The sequence below is a fragment of the Ceratotherium simum genome, chromosome 21 (genome assembly GCF_057802395.1).
Source record: "Ceratotherium simum simum isolate JZ-2026a chromosome 21, ASM5780239v1, whole genome shotgun sequence".
Lineage (NCBI taxonomy): Eukaryota > Metazoa > Chordata > Mammalia > Perissodactyla > Rhinocerotidae > Ceratotherium > Ceratotherium simum.
Window position 1 is genome coordinate 8,358,369 of NC_141920.1, and position 24,369 is coordinate 8,382,737.

The following is a 24,369-nucleotide window of genomic DNA, read 5'->3' on the forward strand; positions in this document are numbered from 1 at the left end:
TAGGGAGAAAAGGGAACACTTGTGCACTGTTGGTGGACTGTAAATTGGTGCAGCCACTATAGGAAAAGGTATGGAGGGTCTTCGAAAAATTAAAAATAGAACTATCATATGATCCAGCAATTCCACTTCTGGGTGTATATCCAAAGGAAATGAAATCACTCTCTCAAAACGATATTTGCACCCCCATGCTCACTGCAGCATTATTTACAATAGCCAAGACATGGAAACAACCAAAGTGTCCACCAATGGATAAATTCATAAAGAAAATGTGACATATATATATGATGGAACATTATTCAGCCATAAAAAAGAAGGAAATTCTGCCATTTGTGACAACCTGGATGGAACTTGAGGGCATTATGGTGAGTGAAATAAGTCAGACAGAGAAAGACAAATATTGTACGATCTCAATTATATGGGGAATCTAAAAAAGCCAAACTCATAGAAACAGTAAAATGGTGGCTACCAGGGACTGGGAGGTGAGGAAAATGGGGAGATGTTGGTCATCTTCCAGTTAGAAGATGAATAAGTTCTGGGGATATAATGTACAGCATGGTGACTATAGTTTAAAATACTGTATTGTATACTTGAAAGTTGCTAAGAGAGTAGATCTTCAATATTCTTGCCGTACACACACACACAAAATGGAAATTATGTGAGGTGACAAAGGTGTTAAATGACCTTATTGTGGTAATCATTTCACAACATATGCATGTAACAAATCATCAGGTTGTACACCTTAAACTTATACAATGTTATATGTCAATTATATTTCAATAAAGCTGGAAAAATAAATAAGATAAAAAATATACATAAACAAAGAAGGCCACAACAAAGGATGCATTGATGAGTGTCTAATTTTTGTCCAAAGGTCATGAGAAAGTTATCCTTTCCTTTAGGGATTTCACGTGCTAAAATCACAGAAGCTCAGCGGTAGAGGGGACCTAGCTAAGCCTCTTACGATGGGGGCCTTGCCTGGTCTGTCTTTACACCCCCACACCCAGCACAGCGTCTGGCAGAGATCAGGCATGCAATAAAGCAAGATCTATTAGAGGTGATTCTTAAAGAGGTTACTCTGTGGAGTAGAAGGGGGGACTCTCCCTTCTGATTTCACACATGCCTCCACTAATGGAATATTTATAAGACATGTGCGTTACTTTTATAATTAAAATTAGTTTTTAGATAAATGCTAATGAAGAATGAATGGCCATGTAAATGGCATAACTGTAGTTTCTGTTTTGTTGCAAAAGAAGAGAATTTCACTTCTCCTGAGCAAGCCTGCGTGTGAGATCCTGTGCATTTGTATTCGAATTTCTCTACTCAACATGGCAGGGAGAACAGAGTACATTTTATTTGTTAATTTGCTTTCAGTCCTTTGATAAGAATGAGTATATGCTCTATAAAATATTCAGAAATGACAGATTACTAAGTAGCTTAAAATCAAGAAGACAAATGGAGAATATTCAACGATTTACACTAGAAAAATGGTCCTTTTACCTGTAAACTCACCAATTAGAGGGGTAAACAATTTTCTTCTCCAATGAAAAGTTATTTCACCAATTAAACTTGTCTTTAGAGTGATGAACACAAGAAAGGAATAATTTCTTTTCCAAGGCTGTTCAGATGCCTTTACATCCAAAAAATACTTTTCCACAAATTTGTGCACTCCATTTAAAGAAAAGAATTTGTATAAGCAATGTCGATTTTCACATATTCTTGGCATATCTAAGAGTTTCTCTTAAAATGATGTCAAAAGCATGCAAGAGACTCTCTCTCCACTGGTAAAGAGAAGCACTCGTGTGTGGTAATTATTCAGTGCGTTCTGCCAGATGTCACCTGAGCACCTCTCACTCCTGCAGGTGCTAAACTCAGGCATTAATTTAAGTCAGTCAGAAGGCAAGGCAGAGCCCGACACTGAAGCATGCTAACTCAGCAGCCAGCTGTAAAATTAACAGGAAAACTGACTGGACACCTGCCACATTTCTTTAAACAATAACATTTCAACACTGGTTCCATGGGAGATGTTGCCACAGTTAGAGCTTCATGTCAACTGGATCTTCCCAGGAAAAATCAGAGCCCCTGCCAGTCTGATGTGCTTCACCGAGGCTTCAGGGCTTCAAAGTGGAAAGAAACAAACACAAGACTAGAAAAACCTCAAACAAAATAAGCAACATGTCTCTCAGTCCCCCAAATAAACTAACTGTTCTTTATCTCCGGGGCAATGAGTGGCAATTAACAGTGCAATTGCACTTTATTAAAAAGTTTGTTTCAACTCTGAAGTTTTTCAAGGAATAAATAGAGATATGGTCAGGTTTGCTTATACTGAGGGAAGAGAGGAAGAAATGACATCTAGAAGATGCTACTGACCCACAATCATGATACTGCTGCCCAGGAAGATGAACAAGCCTGGCTGTATGTGCCTGCACTCAAAACTACAAGAACAAATAGGAGGTTTCAGAATTAAAGTAAACTAAGAAAATTTATACATTAATGCACATCTCAGGAGGCATATTCAAATTACCAATATCTTTGCAAGTCTGTCACTTGTTGATGGAGCAGCTTAAATGGCAAGGGGTAATATTCTGACAAGATCACCCAATGGTTTTAGGGAGCTCTGGTTATATAAGAATATATTACTTACTTCTCTTCCTTCTCTCTGTAGAAGTTAATTAAGAACTAGGCTCATTTAGTAGAACGATGATACTTAGCTTTCTTAGAAATCTTAGGGTTTGGAAGTGAGAAAACCTGAGTATCACTCCTAAATCCACTATTTACTAGTCTTGTGCCTTTGGACCAATCACACACACGTGCCTTTGGCCCAAGTTTCCTTTTAAGATGGGACTAATAATATTCCCTAGTTTATATGATCACTAAGTGGCTTAAATAAGATAGTACGTGTAAAATGCTTAGTATAGTGACTTTCATATAGTAAGGGCTCAATAAATATTAGTGATTATTTTCAATGGCTGATAGGTCTGGTAGAGCAGAGTTTTTCACCTGGATAATTGAACCTAATAATTCTTTGTTGTGGGGCATTGTTCTGTGCATTGTATGATGTTTGGCAGCATCTCTGGCCCTCTATCTACGAGATGCCAGTAGTACCCCCACCCAAGTTGTAACAACCAAAAATGTCTCCAGACAGTGCCAAATGTCCCGTGGGAGCAAAATCACCCCTGGTTGAGAACCGATGTCCTGTATGAGTGACATTGTGAATGACACTGCTAATTACAGTCAAATAGCTGCTTCACCCTGTTTGCTTTGAGCAATTATTACATGCTGTATTGGACACATTCCGTTATTTTTTTAAAAACCTCACATCCGTTCCCCTTCTGAAGGCATCAATATCCTCTTCCTGCTTTGGGAGAGCCATCTCCATCCTATTTGCACCCTGTGCTTTGCATAAAGTGGTTGGTACAGTCCCTGACACACAGTGAACATGTGGTAGGAATTTCTCTCTTTTATTGTCTCATAGTGTGAGAAGATCCCAGAGCTCCTGGAAGCCACCATGTGGAGCCAGAGTAAAGCCATCCTAGAAGAAATAGGACTGAGAGACGAAACCTAGGGTCATCATTTGGACTCTGAATCAAACCACGCCTGAGCCATTCCTACTCCCTGGATTCTGAGTTATTTAAGCCAATGAATTTCTTTTCTGCTTGTGTCAGGTTGAATTGATACAATGTGCCAGGCATTATGCCAGGAGTTTTTATATGTTTTATAACTAATCTTCACGGCAATCATGTGAGATATGTAATATATTAAACCCATCTTATAGGTGGCCAATGGAAGCTCAAGGAGTCAGGTCACTCACTCAAGGTCCTACATCCAGTATGTAGAGGAACTGTAATTTAATTTAATTTCCTCCAACTCCTAGCCCAGTTTATTATACATGTTCATTGTCAGTCTTGGTGGGGTGAAATGGGGCCACTGAGCAGGAATAACACTCAGTTCCAACTCCAACAGAGGCTGAAGGTGAGCAGAATTTTGCCCAAGGTCTTTGGGAAGATTCCCTGTGTTCTAGACAGAATATTATGGAATCTTTGCAGATGCATGTTGGATATGTGAAAACTATTTGCCTAGATGGATTTAACTCCTGTTCATTTATCAATGTGAGACTGGGAGAAAATTACCTTAGTTAATATGAAACTGCCTTGTTTTGAACACATTCAAAAATAGCCAAGGAAAAAAATTGTCTTCGCTAATAAAGTAAGGCAGATATGAAACCTTCACGCTTGGGGGAACACAAATGATCTTATTATCCTGAGCATCTTGATGGTAACTATAAAAATCCATCTTTATTTGAGTTTCAGGCAAAATATAAAATAGTAATATTACCTTGCATTTAACACTGTCTGTATCCTGCAAACCCGAGTCTTGCTTCAAAAGTAATCATAATAAAATATCAAAGATACTGGGGCCGCCCCTGTGGCTTAGTGGTTAAGTGCACGCCCTCCGCTACTGGTGGCCCAGGTTCGGATCCCGGGCGCGCACTGACGCACCGCTTCTCCGGCCATGCCGAGGCCGCGTCCCACATACAGCAACTAGAAGGATGTGCAGCTATGACATGCAACTATCCACTGGAGCTTTGGGGGAAAAATAAATAAATAAAATTATAAAAAAAAAAAAGTTTGGTAAAAAAGATGAAGAGAGAAAGGAGAGTATTCAAAAAAAAAAAAAAATCAAAGATACTATTTAGGAGAAGCCCAGGACCCTTCTGGGTCATCGACATGCATTGCTGCTTTTCCTGCAAGGAAGTTATTACTCGGATAAACTTACAAGGGAAACTAAACACTTTGTCCAAGGCCAACAGCTAATAAAGAATAGAGATTAGAAACTAGGGTGTCTCTGACTCCCAAATCAGTGCTCCTTACACTACATCACGTTGTCTGAGAAATCAATAAGAACCTAAAAAGACATTCCCAATACTCCCCCTTCTGATCATTCAATCTCAAGTCTGCACCAGCCCCACAAAGTACAACCACGGAAAAAGAATGCTATTCAAAATCAATGAATATTTCAAGTCCCTACAACATTTGAGGCACAACACTGTGCGGTATGGACTGAAGGTATTAAAATCATCTAAGTGCTGGAGTTCTTGGACGAAATACCCAAAAGCTCAGACCGTAAAGAGACCAAAGTCATGGAATAAAACTCTTTCATTTTCCAGCTCAGTTCTTTATAGCTTATGGTCAAAGACCATTGGAATAATTCTGAAATGTAGATTTCCAACATATCCATACTTTTCATCCACCTTTTCTCTCACAGGAGCTACTTTAGCATCTCTTCACATCCACATCTGCCCCGTCTATCCTACTGTTTACAAAATATGAACATGATTACATAACACACACATGCAGACATACCAAAATATACCTGCTTAAAAATCTCTACGGTTTCCTACATCACTTAGGAGAAATATCAAAGTCTTTAAAACAATCTCCTAGACCTTGAGCAGTTCTACCAGATTTCAACATGAATAAGTTAAACTTTTGCAAGATATCAGTAGTATTAAAATTTGGAAGATTGAGATAATTTCAAAAAAAGTTTCAACTAGTCATGAGACACTACACGAAAGTTTACTAAGGTTTTAGGCTTCAGAAATTACCATAAAAAGCCATACTCTTTTCCTATTACTATTTACTATAAATAGTAAATCAAAGAACAATGGAAAAATATTAATGTTTGAATAAGTGTTGCCCCAAATAAGCCCAAAACGTTCTGATCAACACAGAATTCTCCTACACGTCAATATGAAATACGAGTGGGGAATAATGCGAGGTATATAGTCAACAGAAAAGTCTATTTCTATTATAAAAATATTTTTTATACCTAGCTTTCACTGGTGACAACAAATATATAAATAATTTCTGAGACACAAACAGGGAAATATACCCATCTTCCCAAGCAAATTCTTAATTTTCGATAGTTTCCCATAAGGATAATAAATAAGTAATTCTGACAAAAAAAAGAACACTGTTCTGAAGATTAAAGTTTTATTTTCTAATATGAGGACCTTTGCAGTTTCTGGGAGATTCACTGACTCATTTATAGCATTTCAATTTCCAGGTATTTAAAAATAAAATAGGCCAGAGAAGAGCTGTATGGAAAGAAGAATTTTAAAACTTTCTAAGATTGTTGAAAGAGCATCAAATTAATATTTCTGAAAAGGAAATTTTAAATAACTGGGCTTTGTTTATAACGGAATGAACAGGTTAATTTGAGTGGAGCATCACTGTCACATATTCATGTGAATTAGGGTCTCAGGTGTTTAGAACTTCTGTTTTTACTCTCTTTATATCAAGTATCGTGTTCTGTCCACTTTTACAAACAAAAAAAAATTTTTTTTAAGTCAAAAGTTGATTGTTTTCAACTTTAATTTAATGTCTGGCCATATACAGAAGGACTTGTATTTCTTAAAATTCAGTCATTTAAAATTCTAAAATATAAAATTTATCTGCAGTATTTCAAAAAAGGAGCCTAAATTCTGAGGGGGAAAGAGTAGTGGAGAAGGAAAACGAGATATTGATTAGACTAATCTCTTTGTAGCTAATGATCTACTCGAATATTATTGGCACCATGTTCTCTCTCCAAAATTAACCTCTAAAAGGAAAAAGGAAAAGCCCTAAAAGTGCTCATTGGGTATTACAATAAGCAAGTTTTAGAATTAATCTCTTCCAGTATTAGTGTCATTCTTTATACTGTGAGAAAAATAGATGGAACCCAATAAACCATAACTTCAGAAATGTCAATGGCCCCTCATATTGAGAATCTGCCATAGTTAGCTCAGTGGGGAAACATAAATAGAATAACAATATGGACGTTTTCCAAAAACCAAGAAGTTGGCCTCTGTTTAGCTTGACCCAGTAAATGGTATATTTTTAGCATTTCTACATAGTTCAATTTCAGTTTGTGGTATGGAATCAAATCATGTAATGAAAATTCATATCACATTCATGAAACATTAGAATCGTTCATGCGAAAGAAAGCCATGTTCACTGCATGAATGTTTTACAGTACGCTTAGCATTCTCCACGCGTAGCTCTACGCATTTCCCGAAGTGTGCTTCAGGTTGGATCTCATATGCAAACTCAGGCCTCAAATGGTATGAACCAGGGGGCGGGGCGGACGTGGAAAAACAGTCCTGAAACTCACCTCCCTGCCTCAAAAGTGAACCAAGCAGCATCTCGTCCATACCGCCGCAGGGCGCTTAGCGGCCAAGAGATGAGTTTGACTCTGGGATTCTGGACGTCCCAAAGACAGATGTGCTCATATGTAATCTGCAAGGCACATTCGCCATGTACATCTAAGTTAGGAGATGGCATCAAATACACATTGAATCTCTCTGGGAGAAAAACAAAAGGTTAGTCTAAAATCCCCAGGAATAAAACATCAAAGACATTGTAGGAACAAAGAGGCATTTCAAAATAATTCAAGCTCACATTCTAGGTTTCAGTTGAATATTCAGGAAGATAAACCTTTCTCACAAATTAACAGTCCCAGAAAATGATTTTGTAAATGAAGACTACATTAAATCACATAATAATGATACAGTCTGGCTGTCAACATACACTAAACACTGTTTACATGAGCAAAGACCACTTTTAGAATTTTTAAATTTGCATAATAAAAAAATTGTATGCCAATAAAAGACTAAAGCAATGAAACCATTAAAAGTAATTTTTTTCCTGCCAAGTACATATTAATTACACCCGCACTTTTGTGTTCACAAAAGATGCAGGTGCAAAATAATTGTTGCATGGTTTAATGATATTAAAGTTATATTGATCAATTTATAATTTTCATAACTAAATGAATAAAATTGTATCCCAAATTATTTAACTAAAACTCCACACTAATACTATGCGCTTAACTGACACACAGTTTGGGCAAATTCCACTGGACATATGTGAAGTGGTTTTAACAAAGAGCCCTCTTTAGTCAAATACTGGAAAGAAATATTCATTTGCTTATTTGGATGATTGTTAAAATTTAACCAAGATTACTCTAAATAAACTACTTGGTTTATTACTACAACCAAATTTTCATCCCCACAGATACTGTCATGGTATTTCTGTTACATTTCTAGAAAATTCATTAATTTAGAAAGTTATAGAGCCAAAATCTTTAAGTGAAATATGAACAAAAATATTATTACTATAGCAGGCACATTTTCACCTATCCATCATTATGATAGATTTTCTAGATCTGAAAAAATACTGTGGCACTAATAATACTAATGTTACTCTAAATTAATTGTTTTATAATAAAAAAGTCATTAGAATTTTCATAGATTTCAGGCGAACTTAGTAAATAGGAGTGTCAAGATTACGTTCACGAAATGTATTCATACATCTGTTATTCAAATTTTCTAAGTTATTTCAAACTCCCAATAACCAAATTTTTGAGGCTTTCTAGTAATTATTATTTTAAAAGTACATTCTAAAGGAGGAAATTTCCCCCTGGAGAGTTGTGGAACAAGTAAGAAGGACTGTCACCATTAAGTAAAAAGTAAAAGAGACCATTTCCAATTTATTTGCGTCTAAGTTCTTCTATAACTACTTCACTCAAAAATGACATCAACAACAGCGGTAAGAGGGACCACTTTAATTACAATTACTTGAAGGCATACAAATTCACATTGTAAAGTGCCTTAAAAGGCATAGTTGAGTTTCACAATAATCCCTAGTAGTTATATACCAGAAGTATTCATATTCCTACTTGACAGAAGAGGAAACTGAGGCATAGAAAATTGGTATGGGAAAGGTCACTCCTAGGCACAGCTGACCCTTGAATTCAGTTTGTAGCACTATCACAATTCAGCTTCACAAATACAAATTTGTGAAAATAAGTGCTGATCTTAGTATTCTACAGTAAAAAAAAATCAAAATCTGCCATTTGCTCCTCTTTATGCTTGGCTTCATATGCATCTGTCCGCGAGGCACTATGGGTACATCCCCTCAGCCCAGAGCATCCTGATTTAGTGAGCCACAGAAGGAGGAGCCTGGTGCTCGGTTGTATGACCCTGGTCAATGACTTAACCTCTCTCTGCAGCTCCATTTCCCAGTCTACAAAGAGGCTCCTCTGAGTTACTCAGCACTTCTAGGTCTCCATCAATGACACTTGCGTGGAGATGGATTATGGCAGATACGGTGCATCCAGAATAGTCTCAGACTGTAAAGATGTCATGAAGACCTACTTCCAATTGGGAGGGAGGGCATGTTTTACTAACAAGTGGAGTGTGCACTCATGGAAAGGGCCAGTCCAATTCCACCTCCGCGATGTTCGTAACCAAGCCAGGTGTCCCACAGTCTCTTCACTGTGACATATCCTCCCTCATAGATCAAGTCAATAAGCTGAAGCAGAATCTGGGATCCAATCTACCCTGTCACAGGCTCAGTTATTTGGAGACAAAGAAATGATTCCTCACCTCCAGGCTCGTACTGTAAACTAACACTGATTTTTGCTGAAGTGTTCATGAATATTTTGGTCATTATTACAAACAATGATTTATTCCCAGTTTGAGTGTTGAGCTCAAAGAATTGGCTCAAGTGTTTCAGTAAATAAATAAATAATCACAGATTTAGGTGGGTTTAAACTTGAAATATTCATGAAGTTCAGATTCTATTAAAAACATCGAAAAGCTTTCAATAAATTTTTCAGTGAAAAAGGCAAGACAAAACCCATTACACTGTAAAATCTGTATATTACAAATATAGGCCCAAGAGTATAGTCTGAAATCAAACACTAGTTATTGGAATTGAAGCAAGATCTTTAGTTCTTCTAAGCTTCAGTCTCCTCATCTGTAAAAATGGGGAAGTAATAGTACCTATGTCATAGGGCTGCTGGGAAAATTAAATGGTCTAATGTATCTTCCACAGAAAATGGCACACAGCAGGTTCCCCAAAATTTCTAGCTGATATTATTAAAGTAGATACATTCATATTATGCATCAAAAATAGATTAAGAAAAGAAATACACTGAAATACTAACACAGGTTTTGGGTGAAATAAAAGGTTATTTTTACTTCTTTCTTTACACATTTTTATAACTTCAGAATTTTTACATAATGAAGATGTCTTATGCTTTATTATATGGGGACAAAAACAGTTTTAGAAGAGGGCGAAGGAGAGAATTTTCTTTACATACCACTCTGTTCTCTCTCAACTCCAGTAGCCAGTAAGTCAGGCTCTCCGAGGCTGATGTCATTGATCCGTGTCCCTACACACTCCATCTGGAGTACTTTGCACCATTCATCAGCCTCCAGATCTGCAGGAATGTCCAAAAGATTAACCTGTACACCCAGTGCCCACTTAACAGCTACAATCAAAAGCCCTCCTGCCCCAAACAAACCTGATTCACAAGCGAAGGTCTTGGAGGTATCATCACTGAAATAAATCCCTATGGCGTGTTTCTTGGTGCTCTTTGGCAATCGAGCTACATTCTTCACGTTGTTGAGTTCTGTAACCTGAAAAATGAATGATGGCAAGTTTGATCACACTCCCTGTATCAATGCCTCCAACCAACACCACCAAGCTAAGTGGAGGCACAGAAAGTAGAAGGCACTTCACCAATGAACACGGCTTGACAGAAAAATGTGTATTCAAAAGCTACGAATTATTTCAGTGTTATCCTTAATACGTAGCAAGGAAGGTTAACATTACCTTTCCTTTACAAATTTTCTGAAGCATATTAAGTGGCACAGGCTCAAAACTCCATAGAGGTAGAAAGCTTCTTTGAGTTTTTTTACCCCCGAAGACTTGACCTTCTCAATAGTTCTCATGTCTATCTCTATCACTGTGGACAGCCTTTCAAATTCGCCATCCCTTCAGAGTACTCCCTGTGTAAGCATCTGAAACATATCGACCCAGGGAAGGGGAGGAAATGGTGGTCCAATTCATACTAAATTATCTCACTCTTTGCCAGTCAGAGACGGAGTGTTAGGAGTCTCAAAAATGTCCCTCTACTCGGGGTTCAAGTCACATATTTCAACACAGAGAGTCCATATGAATTTGGTTTGTGAAATAGATCCCCACTCTCTCTGACTTAATCCCAGCTTCTCAATGGTTAGGGGGCCTCTGTTGTAGAGTCTCAGAACATTGCATGGTATCGCCTTCTTCCTATCAGGAGGGAAATCTTTCCCCGTTAACCATTCTCTCTCTTCTCTCCCACAATCTCTTGGTCCCTTTCACACTTTTTATAAAGTGCTCCCCTCCCACAAAGTGTGTTGGCTTATTGTCTTTTCAAAATGACCGTCCTGCATTCAGTTATATCCAGATCCCCTGCTACATTTGAAGGGTGTAATAATTGCGTCCTACATGAGAGAAGACTTAGGTGGCTTCAGGGTAGAGTATTAAGACGATTAATGACTGTTTCATGCTAACAAGTTTAACCTCCCCTTAGTATATCTCTTTTGTGTTGTTATATAAAAGAATATGGCTCCCATCCATCTTTGCCTTCAGTAATGTTGAACCATTTCTCCCATTTTTACTCTAACTTCAATAAATGTGTGGTTCAAAAAGTAGGTGGGGAAAGAAATTAATATCCTCCCTGCACACACTAATCTGATTATTTCATTTCCCTGCTTCTTAACCTCCACTGGCTCTTTTTATGATATAAATGCAAATTTCTTAGCACGAAATATCATAATGGTTGCTACAGACCAAATGTTTGTGGCCCCTTAGAACTCATGTGTTGAAATCCTAAACCCCCAGGTGATGGCTCTTGGAGGTGGGGCCTTTGGGAGATGATTAGGTCATAAGGGCAGAGCCCTCACAAATGGGATTAGTGCCCTTATAAAACAGACCCCAAAGAGCTCCCTCATCCCTTCTGCCATGTGGGGACACAGCAAGAAGATGCTTCTATGAACCAGCAAGGAAGTTCTCACCAGACACCAGATCTGTCAGCAACTTGACCTTGGACTTCTCAGCCTCTAGGATTGTGAGAAATAAATTTCTGTGGTTTACAAGCTACCCAGTTTAGGGTATTTTTGTTATAGCAGCCTAAATGGACTAAGACACCAGGGTTCCCCCAAAGCTGGCCCAACCAATCTCTTCAGTGGCTTGACACTACCTATCATATTCTCCAACTAAACCAAGTCCCCTAGCGTTTACCAGATGCAACCATTCATTTTTTGCTTATCTATTTTTGTGCCACTACCTCCATACAAGCCACTAGCATCCTGCCACAACTACTTATTAGTCTCTCCACTTCCATCCGAACCCCATTAATTCACCTTAAACACAGCATTTAGATGATCTCCTCAAAACACAGGTCTGATTCCAGCATATCTATGCATAAAACAGAAAACTTCAGTGACTTCCCACTGCACTTGGGACAAAAGCCCAAATCCCTAGAATGACCACCAAGGCCTCTGTGGTCTTCCCCATAGCTATCTCACCAACCTCCTCTCTGATGTCTTCCCCACGCTTCCTATGTCCCAGCCACACTGGCCTGTATTCAGTTCCCAGAGGTGCCATGACTCTCCCGGCACAGAGCCTGCCCCACTCTCCCCTACTTCACTCCCACTCACCCTACAGGTTGTGGTTTAAATCTCAGTTGTCTGCAGAGATCCTACTGCTCAGCCTTCTCCAATCTAATCAGAGTCTCAAGGCTCTACCATCCAATGATATCTTTGCCCTACAGCCCTCTGATGGCTCTATGAGTTAAGGTTCAGTACCTGTCTTGCCTCTAGCATTCCACAGGGCAGGGACTGTATATTTTTTGCTCACCACTGTGTCTCCTGAATCTAACACAGAGCCTGTCACATAGCGGGAACTCCATGAATATATGCGGACTTGATGAACAAGACTAAACTCACCCACAAATTTACTTGCACGGTGCTTCTCCAAGGTGAATGCCTCTCTCTCCTGCCTCTTCCTCCAGGGAAATTTCACTTTTCCTTCCAGGCCCACTTCCTCTGGGAAACTTGCCCTGACCCCAGTGTGAATTAATTGTTCCCTTCTCTCTGCTCCCATATGGCTGCATGAAGGTGTATTCCATTACCAGTTGTTGTAATTAATCCGTTTATCTCTCCAGTGCCCAGCTGGACACGAGTCACCTGTCAATGACTTACTGATGGACTGAATCAATGAAAAACAATCATTTGAGAATCAACATTTATTGAGCCCCCACCATACGCCACCTACTGTGCTTTAGTATTTCTATATAGAATGTCTCATTTGACCCTCATAAAAATCCTATGAAACAGATATTATTATTATCAGTATTTTCCAGATGAAGAAACTGTGGATGAGAAAGGTTAAAGTCATGTGCCCAAGTTCACAGCTAAAAAATGACAGAGCCGAGTTGTGAATGAGGCAAACCGACCCCAAAGCCTGGGCTCTTCACCCATCTGAAACGTTGATGCCTAACTCTAAAAACTGTCAGCACAGAGAATCTTTAGCCTCAAAAGTCATCTCGGATTTGAGAACCTCATTATTTTCACGGGGGGTAGAAGTAGGGCATGAATGCCCCCGGCTTTATTCTGACCCTCCACTGAGACATTATATAAGAGTAGTCCACCATCGCCCGAAACACAGCAATGACTTTGAAATATATCATTTCATTACACATCCATTAAGGGCAAAGAGGAAGGAATAAGTCACCTGAAACAGTCAGGAAATGTAGGGAGAATTGCATGAGTCAGAACACAATTACCCACTGTGGAAATTGGTTTAGATAATAAGTAACGCAACGCCCCCGCTCAGGGGAGGTGAGTGAGTATTCACAGAGCAGGCAGCATTCTGTTTTACGTGTCAAAGGACTATCAGGTCTTAAAGCAATAGAACCCGTCTCAGAACCACATCCCAAAGAGCAAGTGCACACACACACACACACGCACACACAACCCACACACACGCCTTACTTTCACAAGAATTGCAATCTACACTAATTCATAATAGAGTCTTCCTCAAAATACAAGCTAAAGTGATCATTATGGTAACTAACAGCAGATATCTTTATAAGTCACATAAAAACCTTTATAAGACATATTTATTTCCACCATCACTCAACTTTATAAATAAGAAAACCGAGGGAGGACATATTTTTTAATATTTCTTTTACAAGGAAATAATTTGCGCCCAAAGAATCAGTTTTGAAACAAACAGATTTTGATAAGGTCTCAGATTCTTGTTTAATATGAATATTATTTTAAATGGGAGCTACATAAGTGTATCTGACCATCAAAAGTGACTGTATCGGATCCTCAATACTGCCTCAGAGAGAGTGAGCATGCAGGGCCCTGTGCATGCACTAACTCTCTCAGTTCACCTTCAGTTTGAATCTCTTGTCTTTTCTTTGTCTCAGGTCAACCAGAAGTTATTTCCTGCCAAGCTCAAAACTTTTTAGGAAAACTCCCTCCTGAGCCGCCGTAGTTATAGATTTTATTTTTCTTTCATAGTGCAAGAGAATAGATACACCGTAAACTCTACATGATTATCCTGTCTTTGTATATAGATTCACAGAAAACATGTAAAAATTTCTTCAGTATGACAGCCTTCATGGAGGGAACCACTTAAACACAATTGTAGTAGAACCACATCTCCTTTGCAAGAAACTTCCTTGTATCCATTCATCCAGGAAAAGTTTTAATTCATTGTGTATTTGCTATTTATTTATAATTCATTCATTCATTTTTAGCATTTACTCTGTGTCAAGTAAAAACTGTTATATTCACTGGGGATAAGATGTTCAATGATAGACGAAGACTCTGCCCCTCCGGAGACTATGTTCCAATAAGGGAGAAAATAAACAAAGAAACATTTCAAAAGGGAGGGATAAGGAATTGATGAGGACAAATAAAGCTGCGAAAAAGGATTTAGTGTAGGCTAGGGGTATTTGCCATTTTACATAAGGGTAAGGAAGCCCTTTCTGAGAAGAGAGCATTTGAGCAGAGGCTCATAAGATCTGAAAGAGTGAATCATGTGGATAACTAGGCCTAGCCATTCCAAACACAGGTAATGGTAAGTGCAAAGGCCCTGAGGTGAGAACTGAATCATTTGGCAAGGACTAAGTTTGCTTATAGGTTTTAACATTTGACCCCCTTCCCTTGACATCTGCACTCAAGGGTAAGGCATCTCTGCAGCCCCTCTGCATCTCTCCACCTATCTTCCCCATAAGGCTGTTCAGCTCATGCAAAGCTGGGGGACTTAAGGAGATCAATGCCTCTGAGCCTTTTCATTGCTTTTCTTCAATCAGCCCAAAACTCATTTCCCTAAGCTCATTGAGCATTTTCATGAGGGCTATTTTGAATTCTTTGTCAGGTAATTCATAGACCTCCATTTCTTCGGGGTCACTTTCTGGAGATTTATTCTGTTACTTTAATTAGGCCATGTTTTCTGTTTCTTCATGTTCCTTGTAACTTTGTGTTGGGATCTACACATTTAAAAAGCAGTCACCCCTCTCAGACCTTACAAACTGGCTTTATTCAGGGAAAGAGCCAAACAGAAAATGTGGAGCTAAGGACTATAATAACTGAATTGAAAACTTCACTAGAGGGGTTCAGCACACACTTGCTGAAGCAGAAGACTCAGCAAACTTGGAGACAGTCATTTGAAATTGTCCAGTCAGAGGAAAACAACGCATGAACAAGGGAACTGTGCTCTTGGAATCAGAATGCTACTTCAGCACTCAGACCTAGAATTACTCCCTGCTCTGACAGAGCAACGGCTTAATTCACACACAAGGATTTCTACGCTAATGTAAGAGACGCACACTCATTGTTTCGAGTAACACAAGCTAACTCCATACAGCACATTTTATTTCAATTGAAGGTAAATTAAAATTTGAAATATGAAATGTTAAAACTCCATATTTAAAACAGAAATAGTTTTGCTGGATCACCTTGGTATGCGTAGTTTGCTCCCAGTTCTATAAAAAAATAAATGTTTACATATGCATGCGTGCACACATACATGTTCTTGTATGTATACGTGCTGAGGGGCACTAAGGGTTTGGGCAGACTTACATTGTTTGTCTCTTTGTATTATTGCATTTTTTTCTACTATATGCCTCCAAATTGTAAAGGCAGAAGTAAAATTGTCTCTGTTTGCAGATGACATAATCTTCTATGTAGAAAACCCTAAAGATTCCACAAAAAATCTTTTAGAACTAATAAATGAATGGAGTAAAATTGCAGGATACAAAATCAACATACTAAAATCAGTTGTGTTTCTATATACTAACAGTGAACAATTCAAAAAGGAAATTAAGAAAACAATCCCATGTACAATAACACTAAAAAGAATAAAATATTTAGGAATAAATTTAACCAAGGAGGGAAAAGATTTGTACACTGAAAAATAGAAAACACTGCTGAAAGAAATCAAAGAAGGCACAAATAAATGGGAAGACATCCCATGTTCACAGATTGGAAGATTTAATATTGTTAAAATGTCCATACTATTCAAACTGAACTACACATTCAATGCAATCTCTATCAAAATCCCAACAGCATTTTTTGCAGAAATAGAAAAAGCAAGCCTAAAATTCACATGGACCCACAAAGGATCCCGAATAGTCAAAATAATCTTGAGAAAGAACAAAGCTGAAGACCTCACACTTCTTGACTTCAAAGTGTATTACAAAGCTACAGTAATCAAAACGGGATGGTACTGGCATGAAGACAGACATATAGACCAATGGAATCAAATAGAGAGCTCAGAAATAAACCCTTGCGAATGTGAACAAATGATCTTCTTCAAGATCCTTTGCCAAGAATACACAATGAGGAAGGGAGAGTTTCTTCAACATACAGACTTGCAAAAGTATGCAATTGGACTCTTAGCTTACACCATACGTGAAAATCAGCTCAAAACTGATTGAAGACTTAAATGCCAGACCTTAAATATAAACTCCTAGAAGAACACATAACAAGAAAAAAAGCTTCATAACAGTGGCGTTGGCAATGATTTATCGGATATGGCACCAAAAGCACAGGCAACAAAACCAAAAATAGACAAGTGGGACCACATCAAGCAACAATCTTCCGCACAGCAAAGGAAACAATCGTCAGAGTGAAAAGGCAACCTACAGAATGGGAGAAAATATGTTCAAGCCACATGTCTGATAAGGGGCTAATATACAAAAATATACAAAATATACAAAATAAGGAACGACTACAACTCAGTAGCAGAAAAGCAGGCAAGTTAAAAACTGAGCCAAGGATTGAAAAGATATTTCTCCAAAGAAGATACAAAAATGGCGAACAAGTATGTGAAGCGTTGCTCAGCATCATAATCATCAGGGAAATGCAAATCAAAACCACAGTCAGACGTCCCCTTTCACCTGTTAGCATGGCCATTATTGAAAAAAATACAAAGAGGAAAAATCAAAAGCTTTGTGTCTTGTTGGTGGGAATGTGGAATGGTGCAGCTGCTGTGAAAAACAGTACAGAGGCTCCTCAAAAAGTTAAAAACAGCACTACCATCTGATCTAGCAATCCCATTTCTGAGTACGTAATCCAAAGGAAATGAAAACAGGATCACAAAGAGATATTTACACTCCCATGCTCATTGAACTATTATTTACAATAGCCAAGGTATGGAAACAACCTAAATGTCCACTGATGGATAAATAGATTTTAAAAACGTGGTATACACATACAGCGGATTATTATTCAGCCTTAAAAAAGAAAAAAATCCTACCATTTGTGACAACATGGATGGACCTGGAGGACATTATGCTAAGTGAAATAAGCCAGTCACAGAAGGGCAGATACTGCATGATTCCGCTTACATGACGTATCCTAACTAGTCAAACTCAGGAGCAGAAACTAGAATGTGGTTGCCAGGGACTGGGGAGAGGGGGAATTAGGGAGTTGCTGTTCAACGGGTATAGAGTTTCGGATGAAAAAGTTCTAGCGATCTGCTGTACAACAATGTGCATATAGTTAATAATACTGTTCTATATACTTAAAAATTTGTTAAGAAGGTAGATTTCATGTTATGTGTTTTTTAACACATTAAAAAAAAAAAAAGATTGCTGGCAGGCAGCAAAAAGTAGCCAGAATTTTAAAACATTATTTTCTTTCCAAGGTACTTCTTTTTAAATGTTAATCCCTGTTCATGGCAAGTGATACTGGTTTTCTATTGATGGTAGTAATAAAATTTTCTCTTATAGTGGATTTATTTAAACAAAGGTGTGAGCTGATTTAAAACAAAATGGTAAGTAAATAAGAGTAGAGGTGATACTGTGACAACAAACATTAAAGAATAAATGACAAATGCCTCAAAATTAGGAAAATGACATAAAGCTACTACAACTAATCTAATATTACTATTATGCAACTGACTTTCATTTAATTTTCTACTGAGTCAACAGTCCAGGTGATAACCAATTGACCTAAAGGTCACAGAGTCACCCAGAACAACTCTCAGTTACTTGGCAGAGGCATGACAATAGATTTCAACAGAAACTTGATAAAGATTTGGTTCCCACTTGATTTCTCAAAGGTCGCCCATCTGAATAGGACCACTTGTTCTCCTTTTGCTTTCTTGAGCATTTCACGATTGCATTTCCTAAGTGAGAAAGACAATAAAGCCTTTCAAGCCTCATGACAAAAATCTGAAATATATCTGAGAATTATGATTTAAAGGACAAAAGAACAGTTCCAAAGAGAGCTTTAAAGTGACATCCAGTTACAAATATTCATTACTAACAGAAGGGTTTTGATAGTTAACAGAAATGAAAAAGAAGTCAAATTTTGTGATTAAAAATGGTATATAAGGGCCGGCCCCGTGGCTTAGCGGTTAAATGCGTGCGCTCCGCTGCTGGCCGCCCAGGTTCGGATCCCGGGCGCGCACCGACGCACTGCTTCTCCGGCCATGCTGAGGCCGCGTCCCACATACAGCAACTAGAAGGACGTGCAGCTATGACATACAACTATCTACTGGGGCTTTGGGGGAGATAAATAAATAAATAAATAAAATTTATATACATTTAAAAAAAAAAATGGTATATAAACAGGGGCCGGCCCAGTGGTGTAGCAGTTAAGTGTGCGTGCTCTACTTCAGCAGCCTGGGGTTTGCAGGTTTGGATCCCGGGCGCGCCAACACACAGCTTGTCAGGCCATGCTGTGGCAGTGTCCCATATAAGATAGAGGATGATGGGCACGGATGTTAGCCCAGGGCCAATCGTCCTCGGCAAAAAGAGGAGGATTGGCACCGGATGTTAGCTCAGGGCTGATCTTCCTCACAAAAAAAAAAAAGGTATATAAACAGAGTTTAAATATTTTTACCTACCCCTTTATATAATCTCCATGCAAAAACAACAGCAGACCCAGCTAGACAATCAAAATAGCTTCTGTTTATTTTCTGGGCTGCTATCTGTCTGGATACTCTTTCAAATTTATCTGTGACCCCTCAATCTCTAACCTTCTTTTTGCTTTTCCAGGATGTATTTAAGCTTACTGACTCAGAGATTTTTTTCCTCTTGAAACGGAGCTAAAATCTGTACCTATCAAAGACCAGAAACATCTGTATGGCTCACTGAAAATGTCAACGTTAGGATCTTTGAAATGCTTGATATTCTCTAGAAATCGGATGTTTACTTTCAAAAGCCCAGGTTAGCTTCAGACTTAATCTGATTTTGTACATCCTGGGGCCAGCTCAATCCTTGGACTAATTCAAAATTCACAGAAGATAGTGGCTCCTTGAAAATTCCGGTAAAAGATAATGAAAATAGGAAGTTCTCTGATGCATAAAGTATGCTTCAGAGCATGGAGGCTGGAAAAGATTGGGTAGAGATAGGACTTGGCAAAAAGATTCTCTCTCTAGCATTTGGAGGTAATTATAATCAGACCAAAGGCAAATTCTGCACCTTACAGCAACGTTCATTTTCTAGATTGAATTATTTTCACATATAATTATTTTCACCAATGGATGATGTTCACAATCATCAAGTCCCTCCAAGCCCTAGTGACTCTTTCCTGATGAGTTTGGACCTGGCCATGCAACTTGCTTTGGCCAACAGAATGTGAGCAGATAGGCCACGTCCAAGAGGATGCTTTAAATGCGTGTGTAATTAGATCGGTTCCTCCCTCCTTGAGTTTCAACCCTCCATCATGAGAACAACATTCCCGTCCTTCTTCCTAGATCTCTGAATGTACAAGCAGATGGATCTCAACTGAGTCAAACTAATCCAGCTGTGCTCAATACACTCACAGCCAACCCAGACCCCTCATGTAACAAGGGCAGGAGATAAAGGTGCAATAAGCTATTAAGATTTTGGAATTGGTGCCACAGCAGAAGTTGGCTAATACAACCTTTGTCTGATTTCCTTTTGGCCAAGAATTTTCAGTTTTTCCTTCAAATCCTGCTGTATAAGGATATCACTTCTTGTACGAAGGAGACCAAATGTCCTGGTTAATTACATAATAATCCACTATAATATCGGTGATCAGTTTTATTTTAGTAGTTGAATCATTTTTTAAATTTTTCAAAAGAAATCTTACACAGTGCCCCATTATATAAAAATAGAGATAGTCTAATTAAATGAGGGAATAAATCCCACCCTATTTTTCTTTTCAATAGTAAGTTATAAATCTACTTCTCAAGAAGGAAGCCCACTCACTTCAGTCAACCGCACAATGTTGAGTGGTTACAAGGTGATACTAAATTCTCCAGGTGATATAACATCTTTGGTACTATTATTAAACCCATTACAAGGATGAACAGTGAGAATTAGAGAAGTAACATAATTATGATTTCACAGATAGAATGGAAGGGTGGAACCACACTCAAAGCTAGAACTTCTGGCTTCTATATACGTATGTTTTTCCTAATACTACACTCCATAACATGTGCTCCTTAAAAAATAGTAAAAATAAGTGATTGGCTGAATAAATGAACAAATGAATAAAACTAAAGAGGCAAATTGTTTTGGAGGAAAATATATGAAAAGATATTTCTGCAAGTTGTAAACCATATCTTTAAAAGTACATCACTTGGGAGAGGGGAGAAAAAGGAAGGCAATTCTTAATTCTTAAGAGAAAAAAAGATATTTGTCAATTCAAAAGAAGGCAGCGGTGAACTAAACTCATCTTTCCTACTTGGATTTTAAAATGTTGAAGAAAATTTAGCTTTTCAAAAACCACTTGCTGTTATGTGGGTACACATGGCACCATGGTTTACATCCCAGGCTACTGCTCTAGTGAAATTCTGCTTGGGACACCCAGCAAGGGAATCTAAATATCAGGTCCGGAGGATCAAGCACATACAGCAAAGGACAGAAATCTCAAGACTACAGTCCAGTGAATCTTTATGTGTGTACACACCTATGTAGCCACCACCCAGATAGACAGATAAAAAATTTCAATCAATACCACCACCTCCTGGGTCAGTAGTGCCCACGAATAAAACCACTATTCTGACTTCCATCACCGTTGGTTAGTTCCGTATTATAAAAAAACTTTACATAAATGGAATCACAGAGCCAGCCCTGCTGGTCTAGTGGTCTGTGGCCCGGGTTCAGTTCCCAGGCACAGAACCACACCACTGTCTATCAGTAGCCATGCTGTGGCGGTGGCTCACATAGAAGAACCAGAAGGACCTACAACTACTACAACTAGAATATACAACTATGTACTGGGTCTATGGGGAGGGGAAAAAAAAGAGAGAGAAGAAGATTGGCAAGAGATGTTAACTTAGGGCGAATCTTTCCCAGCAAAAAAAAAAAAATAAAATAAATGGAATCATATCATATCTATTTTTCTGTGTCTGGATTCTTTCACCTAACATCATGTCTGTGAGACTCATCCATGCTGTCGCATAATATAAGAAGTTCTGGGTTCTATGTAGTATTCTATTGTGTGGATGACTGTTTTTTGTTTTTAAATTTTTTCTCTGCTTTCATTTTAGATATCTCTCTTGTAGAAACATATTATCTGATTTTAAGAAACATATATTGGATTACTACATTTTTATTCAATCTAAGCCATTGTCTTTTGATACAGGTGTTCAATCAACTTAAATTAATTTTTATGATTGACATTTTGGGAATTTTTCCAGTCCTCTTTTATCCTTTCTAATTCCTTTATGCCTCATTTTTTTAAACAAAAATTTTCTTTGTTTTTTGCCTCCTGCTTTTTGCTCCAGAAATTCTATGTTCATCATTTTCATTTCCAAAATTTTATTTTGAAGATTTTCAAACACAGAAAAGTTGAAATAATACAATGTACACCAAGCACCTAGATTCAATAATTAACATTTTGACATCTTTATTTTATTTGCTTTACGTCTCTTTACGTATAAATATATGAGTGTTTGTATGTGTGCGCATACTTACACACTTGCGTACACACATGGTTTTGCTGAACTATTTGAAAGTAGACTGCAGGCATAAACACACATCATCCCTCCAACTTTACCAAATATTTCTTATAAATAACAATGTTCTCCCACATCACCTCAATGCCATTTTCACAACTAAGAAAACAGGCAAGCATTCCCTGTATCATCTAATTTCCATCCCATATTCAAAGTTCCCTGAAAGTCCCCAAAATGTCCTTTAGAGCTGTGCCCATAACCCTCAGCCATCACTCAACCCGGGATCCAATGAAGATGCACGCATTGCATTTCTTCTTATTTGAGTCTTATTTAATTTAGAAGAGTCCCCCATTTTGGAAATGACACTACCATTTTGAAAAGATCATGTCAGATTTTTGTAGAAGGTTTCATATTCTAGATATGTTTGTTTATTCATGGTGCCCTTAATTTTTCTATTCTCTGTATTTCTTCTGAAATGGAAGTCACATCTAAAGGCTTGATGAGATTCAAATAACATTTCTGTTAAGAATGCTTTGTAAGTGATGTGGACTTCAGAGTGCACCAGATCAGGAGGCACACAGTGTCAGAACATCCCTCCATAAATGAGGCTCAGTTTGATCACTTGGAGGTAGCCGTCATTTCTCTCCACAGTAAATAGCCATTTTTCTATTTGTAGTTACAACTGGGTGATACTTTGGCATCATGTGAAGATTCTGTTCCACAACCACCTTTCAGGGAATTGTCTCAGCATCCTCTGAAGACTCTTATCTGCATTAAAATGCTGTTCTTTTTTTTTTTTTGCGAGGAAGATCAGCCCTGAGCTAACATCCAATGCCAATCTTCCTCTTTTTTGCTGAGGAAGATTGGCCCTGGGCTAACATTCGTGCCCATCTTCCTCTACTTTATATGAGATGCCGCCACAGCTTGACAAGCGGTGCGTCGGTGCGTACCCGGATCCGAACCTGAGACCCCCGGGCCGCCAAAGCAGAGCGCATGCACTTAACCGCTGCACCACCGGGCCAGCCCCAAAATACTATTCTTTTTAATCCAACTGGTTTGTCAATTATGATTTATCAATTCATGACTGCCAGATTGAAGATAAATATTGACTGAGGATGCTTTTTCTGTTCCCACCCTCATACTGCTTTTTAATAAAGTAAGCTGGAAATACAGGTCATGAATATTACTAGAATCACTACTATTCATTTATTACTTCAAAAATTCGTAACTACTGCATTTAATCACATGAGTGAGTTCAACTATCTAGAATTTACTCTGTATGTTTAGCTGATATAATTGCCCACCATACACTCCTTATACGGTCGGGCATCTTCATCCTTAGTTTTTAACTTAGATTTGTCAATAGACAAGCTGTCGTACACAATTGAGTAGCTTACTCGAGAAGGGAACCATGCCATTTGTGACTTGACACCATCAGCAGCATCTTCACAGACATTTCAGCAGGGACAGCCAGCTGGCTGTTATCACAACTGCAACTTCTAATTGTAGTTATTTAGGGTCTGAAGAAAATCATACACAGGTGAATATGCGGGTCCACTTAGGTGACACAAATAGAGCATGTTGAGTAGGGATGCTGGTGATTCTTCGCTTCTCAAGGCTTTTGGTGGCACGTGCATACCATCTTAGCAGGGTCTTCAGATCTTCCCCCTGCACAGAGGTATCCTTCCCTCACCAGAGACTCGAGGCAGATGGTGAAGGCGGTCCAGCTCGCCTCTCCTGGACCAGTGCAGGAAGTGACAGAAGGCTACCTGGTCGGTGGGGTGCTCTTTGGCTCCAGCCTGTGGTTATGTTGGATGGCACTGCCTGAAAATCAGTCTGAACAAACTCTGATTCACTTTTCTCAAGATATATTCCAACCGCGTGTTTCCCTCCCACACACTCTGAGTTCCTCTAAGAGAAACGGATTTCTTTCCATAGCTGGAAGAAATACAGCCGCACACTGAAGTCAGCACAGAAGTCCTGCTTATCTAGTGGACAGTTCTTCGAAACTTTCAGAGTGTTCCCATACACTCCCTCTTGTGACACTGGAGGTCATTATACTGAGGAGACGCAACTCCACTGAAATAAAGGTAGTGCACAACTTATG

General features: G+C 38.5%; 1 protein-coding gene across 4 annotated transcripts in view; it reads right to left on the reverse strand.

Moving 5' to 3' along the window:
* DOK5 (docking protein 5) overlaps window positions 1–24,369 on the reverse strand; it is a 202,024-nt gene that overhangs the window by 94,193 nt on the left and 83,462 nt on the right. For all 4 annotated transcript variants that reach the window (XM_087445101.1, XM_087445102.1, XM_087445103.1 and 1 more), the window contains exons 3-5: window positions 10,348–10,462; window positions 10,144–10,263; window positions 7,150–7,339 (exon numbers count right to left, since the gene is read on the reverse strand). In XM_087445101.1, coding sequence (XP_087301227.1) covers window positions 7,150–7,339; window positions 10,144–10,263; window positions 10,348–10,462 — 425 coding nt within the window. The remainder of the gene's footprint in view (window positions 1–7,149; window positions 7,340–10,143; window positions 10,264–10,347; window positions 10,463–24,369) is intronic.